This window comes from Oreochromis niloticus, linkage group LG3 (genome assembly GCF_001858045.2).
Source record: "Oreochromis niloticus isolate F11D_XX linkage group LG3, O_niloticus_UMD_NMBU, whole genome shotgun sequence".
Lineage (NCBI taxonomy): Eukaryota > Metazoa > Chordata > Actinopteri > Cichliformes > Cichlidae > Oreochromis > Oreochromis niloticus.
The window spans coordinates 11,598,545-11,617,759 of NC_031967.2; the positions used below are offsets into that span (position 1 = coordinate 11,598,545).

The 19,215-nt window shown below is 42.3% G+C and overlaps 1 protein-coding gene and 1 long non-coding RNA gene across 9 annotated transcripts in view; one reads left to right on the top strand and one right to left on the bottom strand.

Moving 5' to 3' along the window:
• Window positions 1–2,593: 2,593 nt before the first annotated feature.
• On the bottom strand, window positions 2,594–4,267 carry LOC109195720 (uncharacterized). The gene is made up of 4 exons (XR_002057276.2): window positions 4,204–4,267; window positions 3,537–3,605; window positions 2,944–2,999; window positions 2,594–2,686 (listed from the first exon to the last, which is right to left on the bottom strand). It is a non-coding gene; the product is annotated as an uncharacterized LOC109195720 (long non-coding RNA).
• A 264-nt stretch (window positions 4,268–4,531) lies between these two features.
• Window positions 4,532–19,215, top strand: part of slc24a2 (solute carrier family 24 member 2) — a 49,928-nt gene continuing 35,244 nt past the window's right edge. For 3 of the 8 annotated variants that reach the window (XM_005468168.4, XM_005468172.4, XM_005468170.4), the window contains exons 1-2: window positions 4,532–4,709; window positions 5,758–6,834. In XM_005468168.4, the coding sequence (XP_005468225.1) occupies window positions 5,932–6,834 (903 nt within the window). In that variant the 5' untranslated portion in view covers window positions 4,532–4,709; window positions 5,758–5,931. Of the gene's footprint in view, window positions 4,710–4,762; window positions 5,042–5,757; window positions 6,835–19,215 lie in introns of those variants that run through there. The other 5 variants (XM_005468173.4, XM_005468171.4, XM_005468174.4 and 2 more) reach the window with 4 other exon arrangements.

The window sequence follows — 19,215 nt, forward strand, 5'->3', positions numbered from 1 at the left end:
AGCAGGTTTCACTTTCACAGTGTGTGCTTGCATCTAATCAGCCCAGCACCCAGCGATCAAACCTGCTTGTGGATTATCGTTTGGTTAATCCCTTTTGCACTACTTCTGCTAAAATGAATATGCCCCCCCTCATTTTAAGACAAATTGGCCCCGCCCACATTATCTTGGAACAGTCTTGGTTTTATGCTGAGCTTTGAATATGTTTACGCTGCCATTTTTGCCACTTCCTGATCATCTCATTTCCACCTTTTCCTAAGGAGCAGGTGGTCTGTTCAAGCCTCTTTGTCCAGACTTGTGGTTGTGATGGGTGGGGTTATTAATTTGGGGCTTGCGACATCTAATCCAGAGAAAGTCTTTTAGAAAAAGCTTATCTTGAGACTCCAATTTCACTTCTTTCCTCAGCTATAAGAGCAAAAAGCTTGTTTAATAGCTTTGCTTTAGTCGGTTGTACTTCCCTCTTCACCGGAAAAAACTTGCATGGTTATCATCACCCTATCTATCCGCCCCTCCGTGCCCCAATGCCCACAAATCCTTACAACAATGTGGGACACAAAGGCTTGGATTTAGCTGTCGGGCCAAAGTGAGGGTAGGTTGGGTGGGCCTGGTGTGGAGGGGAGGGGTCATTTGTTTTAGTCACAGCACCTATTTCACACATATCAAAACAACTGCCACCATCACCCTTCCTCTGTACCGCAACCCAAATGACCCGTGACCAGTCATCACTTTTATCCTAGACACGGAGCCAGATTGTGAGTGCTCGGTGCTGGGGGTGTAGAAGAGAGGCTTGCGTGTGTGCTGTGGGACTATTGTTGAAAAAGAGCTGACAGCTTGGATGGGATCTCATCTGATAGGCATAAATATGGACGAATTGAAAAACAGGCTTACAGACAATATGTTTGTGTTGGAGACAACCCCGAAGAAGTCAAAAGCATTTAAAAAGCCTGTTCAGAGTTGTATGATCTAGTAACCAGGTACATACTTGTCCATCCAGATCTGTATCGAATATGCAGTGCATTAACTGTATTTATATTTGGTTTGTAAGTTTGCAGCCATGATCTCACACTGCCTCAAATATAGCTTAAGTAGAGCCCGACTGATACTGAATTTTGGTTGGGCAAGTTTTTAAAACTAAAGATATCCAGTATCTCTATATTTCAGACAATGTTCACATTCCTACTGTATAAATGCAATATGTAATATTTATCACTGTTTAACTTTCCAATAATGGTTGCTAATTTCACAAACTTATAACTTGCACCATCATGTGTCTACCTGTGATGCTGCTCTACTGCACGTGCAGCAGGACTGTAAGTGTGAATGAAATAGGCTCATGTTTTCCCACCAGGGCTCACGAATTAAAGTGTGGCCAAATCGAACAGAGAAGTGTGTCTTTCAAGCGACTGCAGGACAAAGTCATTTTGACCTTTCATCACTTAATTTTCAAAAACCAAGTCAGTGCTTCTTCAGGAAATGTAAAATATTTCCTGAGACATTTCATGCATGTCCATCCATGAGACAGAAAACAACATGTTTCTGTCCAGTCCAGGGTGTGCTGCTGGTGTGGAAGCATGAAAAAGGCTCAGCTATTTGCCATTTGGTGTCATAAAATCAATACTTAGATCAGGTTTCTTGATTTACTTTCACACCTACCTGGACACAGGCTACAGGGGAACTCCACAGGTGTTTGTATTATTATTAAATTTGATGGAGATTGATGGATGGATGGATGGATGGATGGATGGATGGATGGATGGATGGATGGATGGACAAAACATGATACGTACCAGTACAAGAGCTGCTCACTGAGCAAATAAATTCCTTACCAAAAACCATAATGGTTACTGGTCACAAAACATCATACTATCAATAATGTGATGTAAGTTAAATCTCTCTGCCTCTGTGTTTCCTGTTAGGTAACAAGAAACAGCCACAGGGTACAAGAGAGGTTAGCAGAGGGGGAAATCAATGAGGTCAGTGAATCGTGATTTGTCATACAGCACCAGACCATTAGTGTCACACATACTTTGTCACACTGCATAAAGATTATTTGTCTGTGTCAGGCCAACATGAATTGTCCCACGGGCTACTAAGTAGCTGGGGACTTATTTGACGTGAGGGGGAAACATGGCTATCCCGGGGGACTGCAGGGTTTTGTGAGATGAAGAGGTGGCATGGGCTGACATATTCCAAATGAAGCAAACTGGAATATGACACTCATCCATCCATTCATTCATTTTCAGCTATTTATCTGGGTCCGGCCTGATAAATAGCTGAGCAGCAGTCTGAGGAGATGCCTGAGGAGATGCTGCTTATACCAGACTGGTATAAGCAGCAGAGAAACATGTTCCATCCAGCATGTCCTGGGTCTCCTCCAGGTCTCCTCCTAGCTGTGGATACCTGAAACATCTCACCTAGAAGGCATCCAGGAGCCATCCTAATCAGATGCCTGAAGCACCACAACTGGCTTCTTTCAGTGTGGAGGGGTACATACTCTACTTGACACTCTTGAATAAAGCTCATGTGATCTTTAAAGTTTTCATAGGTTTATTTTCATGATTTTGTCATAAAAATGACCATATTTGATTTAAAGTTGGCCACTGTCCTCTTTCAGGTCGTCTTGCCATCATTCGCCTCTCGATCACTGGAAGTCCCATTACGACACTTGGCTTTTGTGTGATTTTCATCACTGGTAATAAAAGCAAACAACCCAGGACTAGGAGCATGCCTTTTTTTGTATTTACAAAGTTGCACTTTTAATTATTTCCCAAGTGTCAGTTTGTCAATGCCTAGTTTGATGTGAATGTCCTGCAGTTTATGCAGGAGAACATGCTGAAGAAGCTCAAACTATGATTTTTACAACTGTGCTATTATGCAGTGGTACACACTGCAGGAGTTTTTTGGCCACACCATCACATTCTTTACTCCACCACCTGCTATACTCACTCAGTTTCTCTTTGCATTGTCATCCTCCAGGTGGGCTGGAAACATTACAACCCTGCCTGAAGAGATGACAAGGAAGCATTTTTAAACCAGGCAAGGAGTTTCTAATGTGGGTGGATAAAACATGTTTATAAACATGTGGCTCTTTTGGCATTTTGCTTACGCAATATAATTGTAATAATTAAGTATGAAAAATGAAAAGTAGTAATGAATCAAACATGTATGTATGTGTGACACAGAGACCCAAAAGACATGAAAGAAACATTTCCTTTCTAAAGAATGTGAGATTATTTTTCTTTTATAAAGGTAGTTAAACGTGATGAAAGAGGTGTTAAGGTAACTGGCTTAAGTGTGTAGATTAATCCATAATATATTGTTTGACTCTTTGCCAAGTAAATGTGAACGGGAAAAATTAATTAGTGAAACTTCAGGAAGTAGATAATTGCTGATATGGGATTTTTAAGACTGATATCAGTTTACGGTGAGTAGAAAACTTGAAACATTTGCAAATTTTTCCTCTCTTAGACACATGAAACATAAACAGGTTTCCCTAAAAATTTGCTAAGTGTAATTATTTAAGTGGATAACTCCTCTACCTTTTCTCCGACTGCAGGGATGAGCCGGTTGTTTGTGTTTTGTCCTGTGGCCAACAGGGAAAACGCCCTCTAGTGGACAAAATATGCAACATCAAAACTCATGAAGGGTGTTTCTTCCTTGTCATCTATCCAGTGTCAACCCCAACCCCTCCCACCCCCCCCAACAACAACAACAAAAGATAATATAGCTAATCAAGTAGCTAATCTAGGGGCTGATATATCGATCACGCTCTACCAGGAAGTAAATGCACAATATTACAAATCAGTCCAGTAAATAATCATGAGGTAAAGTTTAAACATACAAGCAAAAGAAAGAAAACAGAAGAGCTGGTAGGCAGCTGCGTTTTCCTCTTGTTTTCTATATGCTGAGGTAAGCCAAGCTAAGCTGCTGGGGCAGAGCCTCTTCCACGATGAACAGAAAGATGTGACAGCGGACCTGAATGATCTCATTAAACACTTGGCAAGAGACCAAACCTTCCCAAAACCGAGCAGAGGTGTAATGGGGGGTAAAAAAAAGAGGCTGAATTCTATCTGGAGCATGGTCTTTAAAATGCTGCATCGCTTGGCTCCAGGGTTATCTTTAAGAAATGGATCCATCACGCGCGTGTAACCTTGAGGTGACCCCAGCCATGCACACAAATCATTTTCTAAGCTGAGGCATATCCACCTGTTCCGCCATCGGGGGAGGGGGATCAGTGGAAAGACTGCCTTTGCTGTGTAACCACGGCAACTCCTCCCTCAAAATGAAACATCACCAACGCCCCCACTGCGTGATCAGCTGAGGGACGGATGCGCTGTCTGCCGCTTACCTGGCTTTAATAATAAACCGCCAGGTTCACGTGGTCAGCCCAGCCCAGCACAGTATTCTGCCACTTTAGAGAGGTCTTTCCGACTGGGAGATTTCTCTCTCTCTCTCTCTCTCTCTTGCTCTCTGTCTCATCCCAGACGGCAGAGATGCTGCTGCTGCTGCTGCTGTGAGGGAGAGAGGTGAGCGCATTCAAACCCCCCCAATACTCACCCCACCCCTCAATCTAAAGCTCCTCCTCTGTCGCTGGAGAGCTCAGACCGGTCACACTTTGCTCAATGAGAGCAAGAGGGCACCGGAGACGATTTCCTAATTTCAACCTGCTGCTGCTGCTGTGCCGTGCGGCTGTTTTCTCGCCTCTTTCAAAGGTAAGGACGCGGTCTGCAGCCTGTCCACGCGTCATGCGCCGCGCCAGGGAACTTAATGTTCGTGGGGGTGATGCTTAGAGCTGTTTCTGCTGTGGTGATGCCTCTGAAAGGGCGAATGCATTATTGAAGGGCAGACGGGGGGAAAGAGTTGTCAGTGGAGCTGGTATGTCAGACCATCCGTGCAGCATCAGTGAAAAGTCAAATAGGACACGGCGTGCGTGTTTTGATGTGCTTCCACTTGCGCAGCATCGTCGGAGGCTACATGTTTACAATCTTGGACTGCAGCCCTGTGGTGTCCGTAAACCGTCGGCCTTTTCGTGATATTTTCCCAGGTAAAAGATAAATAAATTAAAAAATCATTATGATTTTTGTTGAACAGCTGCAAGTCCGGATAAAATCAGAATTGAAAGGCTTCGATCAGGATCAGCTGCAATCATCTGTCAGTGAGATAAGTTTTCTCTCTGCTCGCATATCTTGTGGTTTGAATTGGTTTACTTGGAAACGTGGAGTGCTGTTGATTCAGAAATACACTCGATAGTAGGGGGGCTCATGGTGTTCCGCTATGAGGCCAAAAATGACAAAGTCATGGTGGATTTGCGTGCAAATGTTCAGACTTCAGATCATGTGAATTCTGCATGTATTTTTCCTTAATATTCGTCTTTGTTTAACTGCTTGCATCCATCTCTCAGATGGAAACAGTTTGAAACAGTGTCCGTGTCATATGTATTAAAAATGCTTTAGGCAGAGTAGCCGCACATGCATGGCTCTAATTCTTGGATCTAGTTTGCTAAATGTCTCCTTATAGCCTGTATTTTTTTCGTGGAGTGGGTTTATAGTGGAGTCTTCTACAGTGACACTGATTTACTGGTTGTTTAATGTTAGCGTGTTTAGTTTGACTATGACAAATTAATAATTTGTAATCATTCTATCTTAGATTTTCAGGACCACTAATAACCAACCAAATAAACCTTGTGTAAAATATCAAAATCACCTCTTCAATTTCCCTCACTCGGTATTAACTTTTTTTCTTCCTTGTTTTGTCCATCAGAGGCGAATATGACGACATCATTTGGCAAGCCAGACCCTGGGAAGCACCTACTGTCAATTCAGTTCGTTTGAAACCAAACACGACATGATGCGTTGTCTCCGGTGAAACTTGCTCCGCCACTCTCCCCTCTTCTGCGCACCTATTGAGAGAGAGGACACCAAAAGCTGCATAGACATGGGTTCAGATCAGCCCTGCATGGATACTCCAGAGCCAAGACCCATATTGGGTCCTGCCTGTAAGCAGCTGGGCCGTCGGTGTCTGAGGAAAAAGTTCAGGCCCGCGCGAATCTTGGGGTTGGTCTTCAGTCTGGTGGCCTTAAGTGCTGTCTCCTTCAGTGCCTTTACCTGGAACTCAGGAGGTGTCAGCGAGCCAGTGCTCCCCCAGGAGAGTCTCCATCAGTCGGCCCCACACAGGACCCTACTTTTTACCCAACACCAGAGAGACCCCAACGTGTCAGCGGACATGCCAATAGCCATGAAATCTACAGCAGATAGCAACGACAGCCAGGGGGAGTACCCACCAGACATTTTTACCCTCTCCCAGAGGCGCCAAGGAGCAGTGGTCCTCCACATGTTTGGCATGATCTACATGTTCATCGCGTTAGCCATCGTTTGCGACGAGTTCTTCGTCCCGGCGCTGACAGTCATCACAGAGAAGCTGACCATTTCCGATGACGTTGCGGGCGCCACCTTCATGGCGGCGGGAGGATCAGCTCCAGAGCTCTTCACCTCCGTCATCGGCGTTTTCATCTCGCACAGCAACGTGGGCATCGGCACCATCGTGGGCTCGGCCGTCTTCAACATCCTCTTTGTCATTGGGATGTGCGCCATCTTCTCCAAGGAGATCCTCAACTTGACGTGGTGGCCACTCTTCCGTGACGTATCCTTCTATATCCTGGATCTGATCTTGCTCATCATCTTCTTCCTGGATAACGTCATCTCCATGTGGGAAAGTATCACGCTGCTCACGGGCTACGCCGCCTATGTGATCTTCATGAAGTTCAACAGCAATGTCGAAGGATTTGTCAAAGATTGCATGAACAAGAACCAAGTGGTAGAAGTGGAGGTACAACCCAAGGTGAGTTGAAGTTATAGTTTCAAACAATAAAGAAGTTACAGTAGGTGTGCAGACGTTAGTTTTAGTATTTTTCACTGCTAGAAATGACCTCGGATGTCTCCTCTGCTATGGGCACATTCATCCCTTTCAGTCATTCCACGCAGCTTTAGATGTTACTCTAATAAAGTCAGACTTGCTTTGATAACCCAAACCTAAATTGTCAGTGGAGACATGCTTTAAAATGATATGTATCTAACGCCTTTCTCTCAAACAGAACCATTGTCTCCTCATTTATCTCTTAGATCTTCCGGCATGTGACTGCTGATGCCAAACATATGTTTTACCGGCTTCCATCGCATACGCTCATTATTTCAAAAATAATCAAAACTCTGTGGGCGTTGAGGATGGAGCACTTTCAACTGCTAAACTGATTGTACATCAGTATGATTCACTCGTCGCTGCTGTGCAGGGCTGGCATACTGTATTCCACTGTGGGATTAATAAAACAGAGTCAAATGTGTAATTCTGGGTTAAGCTCTACAAATTGTGTCCCAGTCTGACAACCAAATGCTTTGGAAAATCTCAGGAGCGATTTTCTTTCTTTTTTTTTTCCTCCTGCAGTTAAAGATTTCTCACATAAAAAACCAAACTGTCACGTGAAGCGCGCAAACGCACGCAGCTTGATGAGGTAAACCACGCAAAGTAAATGGCTTCAGGATTGGTACGGCAGCCCTGTGCGAGTGTCTTCACATTTACTCTTAAGTGGAATTCTTTTTTTCTTTTCCTTCCTCGCTTGAAGGCTTAAACATCAAATACTTCCCAGATAAAAACAGTCGAAATCGCTGTGTTGCTTCATTTCACTTTCACCCACCCCCCCCACCAATGACACTTGAGGGCAAAAGACACTGCACTGCAATTTGATACTTGTGTAGAGATTATCCGGATGAATTTAGATTTCTTTGTGACATGAGATGGAAATGAAATTTGGAGAAGGATGCATTGTAAAGCTTTCACTAAATCGGGATTTATTCTAAGTACATAAGTGATATTTAAACAGCAGGTTACACAATGCTGAGGGAAAAACTCTCGAAGTCGGTAGCACCTGTCTGTTGTTCAAAAACTTAAACGCTTAAATAAACTGATCTGTCCTTTTCTTTTTTGTTACCTTTTGCACCTGTGTGCTGTTTACGCTGTATTGTTTTCATATAATGCACAAGAAAAACGTGCACGTGCCAAGTGCCAGAAAAAGAGTCAGTCGACCTTGAACTGCAATGGATTCTGGGAACTTTGGCTCAGAGAAGCTCGTGCGTGTGTTGTCGTTAAAACAACTTCTGACAGAGGGGAGAAAAAAATGGGAGCAAGACAGATGATTCGATTAAAACCCTTCATCATCTCAGCATTCCTTACAACAAACTGAGCTGCACGTCTCAGCATCCGCCCTTATGAAGGAAGCAAAATGTGTGAAAAATGGCCAAATTATTATTATTAAATAATTACTTTTACAGGCTGTCTGTTGACCTCTTTTTGTTTTGCAGTCTGGGTCGACAGGGTTAATAGAACTGCAAAGGCACAAATATTATTAGAACATAATCATCTAAACACCCTTGTTTAATCAAGCTCTGACACTTTCGGGACGTGTGTATTTCAAGACACGAGTGTTATTTTGAGAATTAATTGATACGAGCAGGCGTGTGTGTGTGTGTGTGTGTATGCTCAAGTTCATACATGAGCGATGGAAGGAAGGCAAGGACAAGGACGAGTAAGATGAGTCATAAAAATGTTATGCAAAATAAAACTGAAAGTCTTATTTTGTGCTTTTTTGGCGATGAACTGAGTAGCCCCTAAATGTGTTCATTGTTGTGGATGTGTTCAAAGGTGTTCCTGATCTTCCAGTCGGTGCAGTCTTGCAATGGAAGGGACGCCGGGCTGTATAGTTATGTAAAACACATGGCTTAACAAAGGAGGGCCTCCCTGAGATTATTTGGTGCTTGAAGAGATTGGGATGTCACTTTTGTGTTACTGTTAAACAGGAGAGAAATGTTGTGCTTGGTAAGATAATTGGCAGCTAGCCGTTTAATCCTGCACGTATGCCGTAAGTGCTATGAAATATTAGATCCTGAGTTTGACGTAAACCCCCAGTTTGGTGTTCTGCATTTAGCAGTCATCCGTGAGTTTTGTACCATCTGTGACTGCTACCTTTCATCACATTACACAACTGCTTGTACCACGTTCTCGCTCTTTTTTTTTTTTCTGTCACAAAGGGTTTCTTTTGTGTGTCTTGTTTATTCTGCTCCCAGTAACATAAAAATAGACGACTTTGTTTCTCGTATTTTCACAGAAAGTAATGCTTTAGTTTCGATCACTGGACAAATCAGGGTGTCAAACTTTTTTTTTTTTTTGTTCTTTCTTCTTTTTTTTAATCCTGTGGGCCTAGATTTAACATTTTTAGTATGACAATAAGAGAACTGTCACAGCCACGCACAGGCTGCTGAAAGTTATATTCGTGCAGTTGTTTTATCATCAGTTTGTGCAATTTTCTATAATCTCTTAATCCAATTTGCACAGCTATGAATGGTCTGCACTTACGCCGACCTGGACATGCAGTAAAATAGGAGAGTAGCAGCTTTGAATTTTAACAAGTTCAAGGCTTCACATTGTTTGGGGAGTGAAAACATATGAGGGGTTTCGCACTCCTTCCAGCAGGCTAATCTTGGCTGCACTTGAAGTTTAGTTCAATCTTCGGTACCAGGCAATGAATGAATCACTTGGAGGTGGAAAATGAACTCTGCTTGCACAAGTGAATGGATGCATTCGTGCCCAAAATATTAATATTAAAGAATGTTTTCAAGTTTATGTGACTACTAGCAAAACATTAGCCTTTAGCATTAACCTTCTTTGGGTAACATCAGGCTAGTTAGGTGCAATTGATATGAGAAGTGATGGCAGTTTGATATAGCATGCTCATCCTTTGAGTTTATATTGCTAACACGGCTGTAATTTTAGCTCTGGCTTTCACTCCATCATTACACAAGAGATAGCACCAGCTAAATTTACAGCTAAGCTTACAGTACTGCGTGTTGCTAACTTCGCTGTCTGACATTTTATACGGGGCTCTTATAACAGCCATATATATAAGTTTTCAAAGTAGCCTGGAAAGCTAATGGGTGTTAATGCTAAGGAAGCTCAGTTTATTTTAGTGATCCCTTTCACATACATCTGGTGTTATGAAAGGCAATGCTTAACCAATTTATTGGAATAACTGATGTAAAAGCAAGATATCGGAAGGAAGCACTTACCTTTTCATTTCCTGATGGTAGCTAATACTTCTGTTTACCTAGTGAGTACTTAGCTGTTGCTTAATCTCACAATAAGCACACTTGCCCACAGAGTTGGGTTGCTATCTTAAGGCCATATTAACGTCTGTGGTATAACCCTTGCCTGCTGTTAATGAGTTATGCTTCTTATTTCTGTTTAATGTTGCAGTGTGTCTTTGGGGTTTAGAAGATAGAGATGACACTAAAGTTGAATGCTATTTACTGCTATTATTGTTGTTGTTGTTGAAATTTTGCAGTAAGGATTTCAAAATGGATAATAAGAAATATTTAATTTCTTCATATGGGATGAATCTTAACCAGTATCTCTCCGGGTTTTCTGAAGTGTCTTTCAAAGTTTTTATTCGGACTTCGGCTCATTTTCAGTCCAGTCGTGTTTTTGAAGACAACTTTAACACTAAAACTGACCTATGAATCATGGCAGCATACGTGGCAGGATTAAAAAAATATGTACAGCAGATTAACAATAGCGGAAATTCATGTGCTTAGGAAAAAGGAAAAATATCCAGCAAGGACCTGACAAATTTGTTGGGGCTCTTATTCCAGTTGAAAAGTAGCATCAGATTTTGACCCATTATGCAATATCAACTGGAAAGCATCTGATTAGAAATTTCTTAATTTTTCAGCATAGCATTGATCCTAAACACACTGCCACTGCAGTAGAAGCATACCTGGATTGGAAAAACACAAAGTGGAACGCTGTAAATCATGGATTGGCCTCCCCAGAGTCCGGACCTCAGCCTTATTGAAGCAGTGTTGGATCATCTTGACAGAGAACAGATTAAAAGGCAGCCAACACCCAAAAAATAGCTTTAAAATGTCCTTTAAGAAAGAGAACTATTCCTTATTCCCTATTCTTAAAAAATTATGAGTAAGCTTTCCTTAGAGTTCAGGTCGTGATGGAAAAATAAAGGTGGTTTTTAGAAATAAAGCTCATTAGAGTTGTATACATTTTGTTTTTGCCTTACGGTCCAGTCATACAAGCCCAGAGACCAGTCAGCGGCCATCTGTCAGAGACTGGTTTTTCAGGGAAAAATGTGTATTCTCTAACCAGTTCCAAATGGAGTTTGACTCGTGGCATCCTTTAAATTCATAGAAATGATTATCTTGAAATACTGATTTCATATTGTCAGTCCTCTGTCTCTAAAAGTATTGCAGAATATGTGTTTGCTTTCAGTATATGTTGCGTGCCACTGTTGTTTTGACATGTGCTGTATGCCTCAAGCTAAACCTCTCAGGATGGTGATGAAAGGTGACTTCATATCTGCATATCTGCGCCCTCAGCTATGATGGCTTGTGGGTCAAAGATGGACCACTTTACTGTAACACTGCTTTTAACTTTTATCTGTTTTCTTATAGTGAATCCACTTAATGTGGTCCTGAAATAAGTGACTATATGTGACACAGTCAACTCGAGCCTGTGCACGGTTTGATTGCAAAATGCTGGGTCACTTAATATGTGCACTGGGGCTAAAGGAGGCCACCCAGTGCTTGATTAATTTTCCACCCCATCTAAATGCTTCTCACCCACACATCCAGTAAATCCTTAATGGGCAGACTGTACAGACACAGTTCCAGGTCGCAATAGAAATAATGGGCCCGTCTTTAGCCTCACAAGCTTGGATGGTCATGCCACTGCAAGATAGATGAGCGCTGCTCTGAGCTTTGGCTATTTTTTACTGCAAAAACAGCAGATATGTGTGTAGTAGAGTTGGATTGACATGCTGATGGTGCCCCACCACAGCAATCATTTGTCCAACCCTTTGCTTTTTCTTTCTCTGTGTGAAAAAACAGCCCAGTAAGCCAAGCTAATCAATGCTGGCATCCTAACCACACTCCACAGTTAATATAAAAAAGTGTTTTTTTCCCCCTCCCAATCCAATCTGTAGTACTTGTAATTGATTTAACTATTTAAAACCCTCATCTGGCTGAACATGGACTAAAAAGGGTCTTTTGTCATCTGGAGGCCATCATCCCGACTGCCTCCTCTGGATCACCTTGCCTGGCTAACCCAGGCTTATTGCTATCACATTATCCTGTGACCTCTCACATTGTTTCAGCTGATGGACTGAATGGCTGCTTTTGAAAATATTGGCTCAGGCAGATCCGATTACCCGACACTTTGTGCATGATGGTTTTATGCAAGACATGGCTTTTCTGTGGATGAGTGTGGTGAAGTCACGTCAAAGAAATTAAATGCTTAATATCGTTGTACAGTGTACTGCATCATGCTATTCTACTAAACCCAACAGCAGGGATTGTGAAATGAGAGATAAGTAACAGAAAGCCGTCAACAATCAAGCACAATAAAAAGTGTCACTGCAGAATTGAGATACTTGACCAGACCCTGCAGACTGGAGTCAAAGTAAGAATCTGCATTCGACCGTACTATTAGATTCCTGCTATCATCAGTGTCAGATGAGCCGGTGTGTATCGAGGCAGTTGTTGCTACTGCTGAGATGGAAGGTGCAACCTCTGATGCATTACCAAGCTATAAATAGCGTCACGGAGGCGAGATCTTCCATCAGGACGTGCTTCAAAAGATCGGTTGCAAAGCATGTTCTGTGCAGAGAGCAGACTGCTTTCCTCCCCGTGGATTTGGACATTCGGGCACCAGTGCTGCACATGCTGATGACGCTCTGCGCCTTCTGTATATTCACACATGAAAACCAGTTGTTGCATGGCTGCTTGCTGTGCTGCTTTTCTTCCCATGCGCTGAAATACCACACCGCACTGCGAGAACTCTCATCATCTTTGCCTCGTATTACGCATCCGTGGGATTATCTTCCGTCATGACGGGCGGCACACTCATTTTTAGCAAAGTCCAGATGGACACTGCTGAGCCGGTGCATAAATTATAAACTACATCTGTTTCATATTGCTATTTTAGGCTCGAACGGATGATAAAAGTGAGTTGCCAGGCTAATTTCTGGGAAATCCTCTTGAAATGCGCATTTTAATTAGAGCGTGTTTTGTGCAAAAACCCAGGAAACATTAACCCCACTTTCCCGTGTGCAGCGAGATTCGAAAGGATTGGGCCTCTCATCTCTGTCCTTCAGCTGCACGGTGTTGCACTTCTTTGAAAGTAGTGAGATTTATGGTTATATCCTTTAAAAGCAAAGTTGTAGAAAGGACCTTGCTTTTGAGCAAAATGAAAAAGAGGCGCTGACGGAGTCAATAATCTTTCTGTGTGTTCATTTCAGGCCCAAGGTTAGAGATGCTCAGATAATGGTTAGTAGAAAAACCCTACAACTAATACCTGAGCTTTGTTTAGGATGATGACTCACCAATCTTTTCATATCTTTTATTTTTTTTAAAGAAAGGTTAGTTTTCTGTGTTTTTCCATCTATTCGTGCCATTTTACAGTAATATGGACACACCTTTGTGAGCACATACAGTATAGAAATAGATGCAGAGAGAGAGACAAGTGCGCAGCAAGCAACAACAGAGCCAGAGTCCAATAATTTAAAAATAGAAAGCCTGCAACTTTGATCTCACCATGACGATGAGGAGTCCAAGTTTTATCATCCGTTCCAGCTGTGGCTCATTGTCTGAGGAGGGAGGAAGGACTGAGCGCTACTGTCGAGCCAGTAATTAGTTTTCCTGTTTTGGAGGTTTTACCTTGTTGTTGGGCTGTTAGACAAGTCAATAGAGGTGGGAAGAAAAAAAAGGTTCAAAAGACAGTAATGGAGTGATCAAAACATACAGTGTCAACTTCTACAGATTTGAGTGGAGGGCTGTTTAGTTTCTTCTTCCATTGTGTGCAATTACTCTGCAAGCTGTCTTGGCTGTGTCGTACTTCCCTGCTAGAGCTTGGCTTTTGTTCACATTCAATTTAGTTGCATTCAGTGATTATAATTGTACTAGCTGAAGTTTTTATTAACACCACAGGTTCCTATGACTCCTTTTTTATGTCGCTCTGAATAGTCAATTGTGGGTTCCCCCTCTTTTCTTATCAGAGTGGACAGTGGCTCTTTGCTGCCTCCCCAGTGCCGGTAACGATTTGAAGGTGACCTCGTCTCACAGAATTTTGTCTGTGCAATATTCAAATGCATAAACTGGTGTGCTTAGAGCAATTAAAAAAAACTCAAAACGAAACATTGAAGCTTATCATTTTTACCATCCGTGGAGCTGTTATGATTTGGGCCATTTCCAAGATCTTCACAAAGCAAAAAGAAATGCGCACATGGCTCTTGATACCAAAAACTTCCAAGTTAATTTATGCACATAAATCTCCTTTAGGACTACCTTATCTCATGCATACATCAATTCAGCTTTAACCTAAAGAGACCACTTATGTAATTAAACTGCAATTTTCTCCCTACACTCCGACGCAGCCAGTTTCATGAGACTCCGTTTGTTCCCATATAGCGCATAAAATTAGTTGAATAATCCATTAGCTGACTCACAGAAAACTAATCTGGCCATTTTGATAATGAGGAGCAGGTGGAGAGTTTGTCTGGGGCACTGAAAATTCACATTTATTAGAACATTGGTGAGTATGCGAGAAATCTGTAAACAATGCAGTGCTCGCTGTAGCCAGTTGGCACTGCACCTGTCACTTTCATTTGTCTCGTTCATCACTCTGACTTCACTCGAGCCCGAGATCTCAGGTCTCAATTTAAAGACTCGTTATGCGTTATGTCTCTGTGCTTTGCGCAGCACCATGGACAGCACCGTCTCTTCTGCATGCTCGAGTATTAGTGACTGGAGTGATGGACTTTGTCATGTATTATTTTAGACTCCAAAATCCCTTTTGCTCTGCGTTCTTGTTAAAGTCTACTGGTGTTAGCTTTACCATCAAGAGCAACCCAAGTGTGATTTGTTTAAAGGGTGAGATTACCAGACTTACATGCTTTAAGGGTTTAAGTAAGTAAAAACATCTCCTTTTATTCATTTTTGAAAAAAATACCATAACATTACGGTGGTTTCTCTCACAGATGGCTTTTTGAATAGGTTCCTTCAAAGTTTCAATATTTTACCCCTTTTGAACAAGTTTATATAACGCTCACATGGCCCCAAAAGGTGTCTTTCAAATTTCAAAGTGCCACCAGAGACTTTTTATTCCACCAAGCTTTTATGCTCCTGGGGTTTTTTTCTATTAGCTTTGATCCAGACGGGCTTTTTCAGTGTCTGTAGAGTTAAATCCAGCTGAGCAGATGAACCAGTATAGCTGCTGTTTGGATGTGAAAAAGTGCGTGAGCGAAGATAAATTGTTGCTTTTAGCTAACTCTCTGAGTAAATGTACATGAAATGACAGCGCAGCTGTTGGCTTTAGCTCAGATTTATCGTGATTTTGTCAGGTGGCATTGCATTTAAAAACAAACCATAATTTTTAGAAGAGCATTGGCTATGGAAATTGCCTACAACTGCGATTTAAGAAGTTTCATGAGGTGTTAAAGTGCTGCGTTTCATTCACTATTTAATACTTGGTTCATTGTCGGATTGCAGTGGCATAAAGGGGAGGAGGCTATCCTTTAGTTGTTGGGATGTTGCCATCAAAAAAATGGGTTAAAAGGGATGAATAGTGTTGTGTCTGCTCTTGCAGCTAACAACAGGACATGTTGCATGCTTTGGTTGCAGCTGAGACCTTTTACAGATGGACTTTAAAGGAGAAGCAGCTCTGGCAAACGCTTTCTGACGTAGCGGTCTGTGAGAGGTGGAGAATAATGTAAAGTTTCCCCTTTCGATGTGTAATTGGTGGGGTGCTAGAGCAATAGAGGTTTTAGACAACCTTATATTTTCCCTTCCTTCCAAATCTCTGAGCTTAAAATAAAAATGCTAAAATGAATTTTCAGAACATGGGACCTCTGATTCAGCGGTGGAGAATTGGCAGAGACACAAAATGTCTGATTGTTAAATGCTGCTTTATTTAATGGCCAACACAGAGGAGTGTAACATGAGGCTGTTTGTCTTTAAAGCTTAATGTGACCTAGACAGTCTGAACAGCTCTGGCTTCAGCCTTAAAGCTGTCTTTATTGGAGGCCACTTCTTTGCGCATTTGTTTGTGGACCTTGGGGTAATTTTAGCTCTGGGGGCTAGCGGGTATCGGATCAGCACATATGATACGAACTGTTCTGAGTTCATACTGTAGGGTTTGTGCTCTAAAACTCACTATCACACAATGATGGGGTTCTTTCTGAACCTTGCTGTGGCGACTCAAGGTCATAAAAGTTTACACATTTAGTACTGCAGGATTCTGATAGAGGTAAAACAGTTCTTGAAAATGTCATATGAGAGTGCGTGTGTGTGTGTGTTTTTTTCCAAGGGAGAACCTGAAGGTGAACCGTTGAAGCTTGCAAGAAATTCAAAGCCTTTATTGATCAAGGGCTATTTTTAAAGTGGGGTCGATTAAATAATGTAACTGCACTGTAAAAGCATCATGTGAAGGGCATCCAGATGCCTACCTCAGGGGTGTATGAAATGACTGACACACACACCCCCAGCGAGAAGGAAATGGCACATATGGCGGGAGGTGGCCGAAGACTGGCGAGGCTTACGTACTCGGCTCCTTCCTTACGGGGATTTTTGACCCTCGGCATCAGGACCGCTAAGCTGCAGCAGCTGAACATTACATCAGCTCTGAGTTGTGGTTCATGTAATACCCGTAATTTGTGAAATCCAGACTGATGATGTCTGCGCCACACACAGCGCTCCTGTATAGATCTCACAGCTGCGCACAGACCTGACATCGCACGGATAACCGCAGAGACAGTTTAAAACTAAATCTAAGAGAGTAAACTCTTAAAATTGAAGTGATTGCAATCAGACAGTCTCTAATGAGCTAATTAGAAAATGCTCTGGGGCTCTGTGAATCCGCTGAAAGGTTCTCCTCCGCTGTTCTCATTTAAGAGGTTTGACACTTGGTATGTCCATCACTCACAGACAGATGGTGCATGTGGCTGCCCTTCAACCTGAGTCCATTTTAACTCAAGCCTTACCAAGGTGACCTGAAGGGGCTCTTATCAGCATATTACCCTGTCTGCACTAAATGTCAGCTGGCCAAATGGACTGACCTGGAGGAAGCTTCCTCCGCACACTTCTGCCTCCACCTCCTCTACAAAGCCTCGTCTGTGTGTGTGTGTGTGCACTTTGCGTCAGATGGGATGTAACTGTCTGCTGACAATTCAACAAAACAGATCAATAGTCAAGATTGTTTGGATGAGGTGCGATCAAATAAAAGTTGGAGCCTTAATGGAAAAAGATGACGTGAAATCCTGACAACGATGACTGCAATGCGAATGCAAAATTAAGCACACCTCAGCTAATGATGAAATCTGTCATTAATTTCCAAGCGTCCCATAAGACTAAAACCAACTAAAGAAATTCCATGGATAGGGTACACCAGTCTTTTGCAGGGCTAACACAGAGAGATACAGAGAACCGTTCACACCTACAGCCCATTTAGAATTGCCACTTAACCTCTGGACTGTGGGAGGAAGCTGGAGCACTGTGAGAAAGCCCACGCAGGCACAGGGAGAACATGCAAATTCTACACGGAAAGACTCCCTCTGGCCGGGCTTCTAACCTGGGACCTTCTTGCTGTGAGGTGCCTGCACCACATATTTGTACTGCTAAAAAGAAATGTGTGCCTTCCTCTGTGCATTAAAGCAACCATTAAAAAGCATCAGTAAGTCCCAGCAATGCATTACTTGGCACGCTCGGCGTAAACAGCGTCGCTGTAGTTTATTTTAAGTCGAACCCACAAACTCTGTCAGTTTAAGTCAGAGTGCCAAATGTGCAGTAATCCACTGCTTAAAATAGTCTGCAACAAATCCATCTTTATGTCTGTTTGAATAATATTTGCTAAAAATGACACTGCCCAACTGTTTGAGGAAATGAGACAGTTTAAAAAAAAAGGACTGTATTTGTGAGTGACTTTTGAAGAGCAGGAATAGATGGACTTGGCATGAAGTGCCACAGATGTGCTGAGAAAATTGGAAAGAGCTCAGTTATGGACTCTTTGTTGGTTTTTGACCTTCTAAAGAGGAATTTAAAAAAGAATAATACAAGATTCATCAGAAAAAACAGGTGATTATGTGCTGGATTAAATTAAAAACGTGTAAGCTTCGAGGTGTCATTTACATCAGCACAGAAACCTGCTGTTCACACAGCCTGTCCCACAGTGTAAAGGTCTCACTGCTTGAGCAGTGATACAACCTCTGGTCACAAGAAAAGAAAATGTGAATTCCCTGACTGGTTGGGCGGTGGTTCCTTTAGGTTGTTTGTTGTTGCTAAGTGAAACTACTCCACAAAAAACCTCCTTATGATTATTTAGGTCGCTAGCAGATTGCTGTGCTTGTCTCCAGTTTGCATGGAGGATGCCAACTTGTCTGCAAACACTTGCTAACTACTTGTTAAGTAGTAGTGAAACTTGAAAAGGCAGTCAAAATATGCACGCAAACTACAAGCGTCTGGGGTCTCTTCTCTTTTTAAAAAATGTTTCCCTTAAGAGCAATGGTTGCCAGATGGTCGTAGGCTAGACTCAAGGCCCGTGAGACTGTGGGGCTTACATTGTCACCATGATTATTACACATCCAAGATGACAAGTTGATGTCCGGTGGTTAGCGATCATGTGTCTGCAAAGCTTCAATATACCATGCAGATTAGATTTGTTAACTGTCAAAACTATCCCACAATACAGAGCAGGCATGTTTATTTACTCCTTCAACTAAAATCTTTGTAATGTTTAGGGTTTTTTCTACTGCTACTCGCTCCTTCCCAAAGTTGGGAGCTTGTTTTTTGTGTATGACATCAGCAGAGCAAAGCATGTTATCTGTATAGCTTAGGTTGCCTGCCTGAACTAGCATTGCAGGCTGCGCTCGATGTGTTTTTAGTGATGTGCTCTCAAGCAGCTCAACACGATTGTTTAGTTGCTCAAGAGCAACTAAATTTGGACACGTATCCAAGTTTTTTCCTGGTTGTCCCTGTTGTGAACCACAGCTCTCTGGAAAATAAAGTCTTTCGACACCAGAGACTGACTGAAAAAGGAATCAACTTCATTCAAAAGTGGCTGCGAGTCATCCAGGAAGTGCAACTTAAAAAAATAAATAAAAAAAAAATCTGGAGC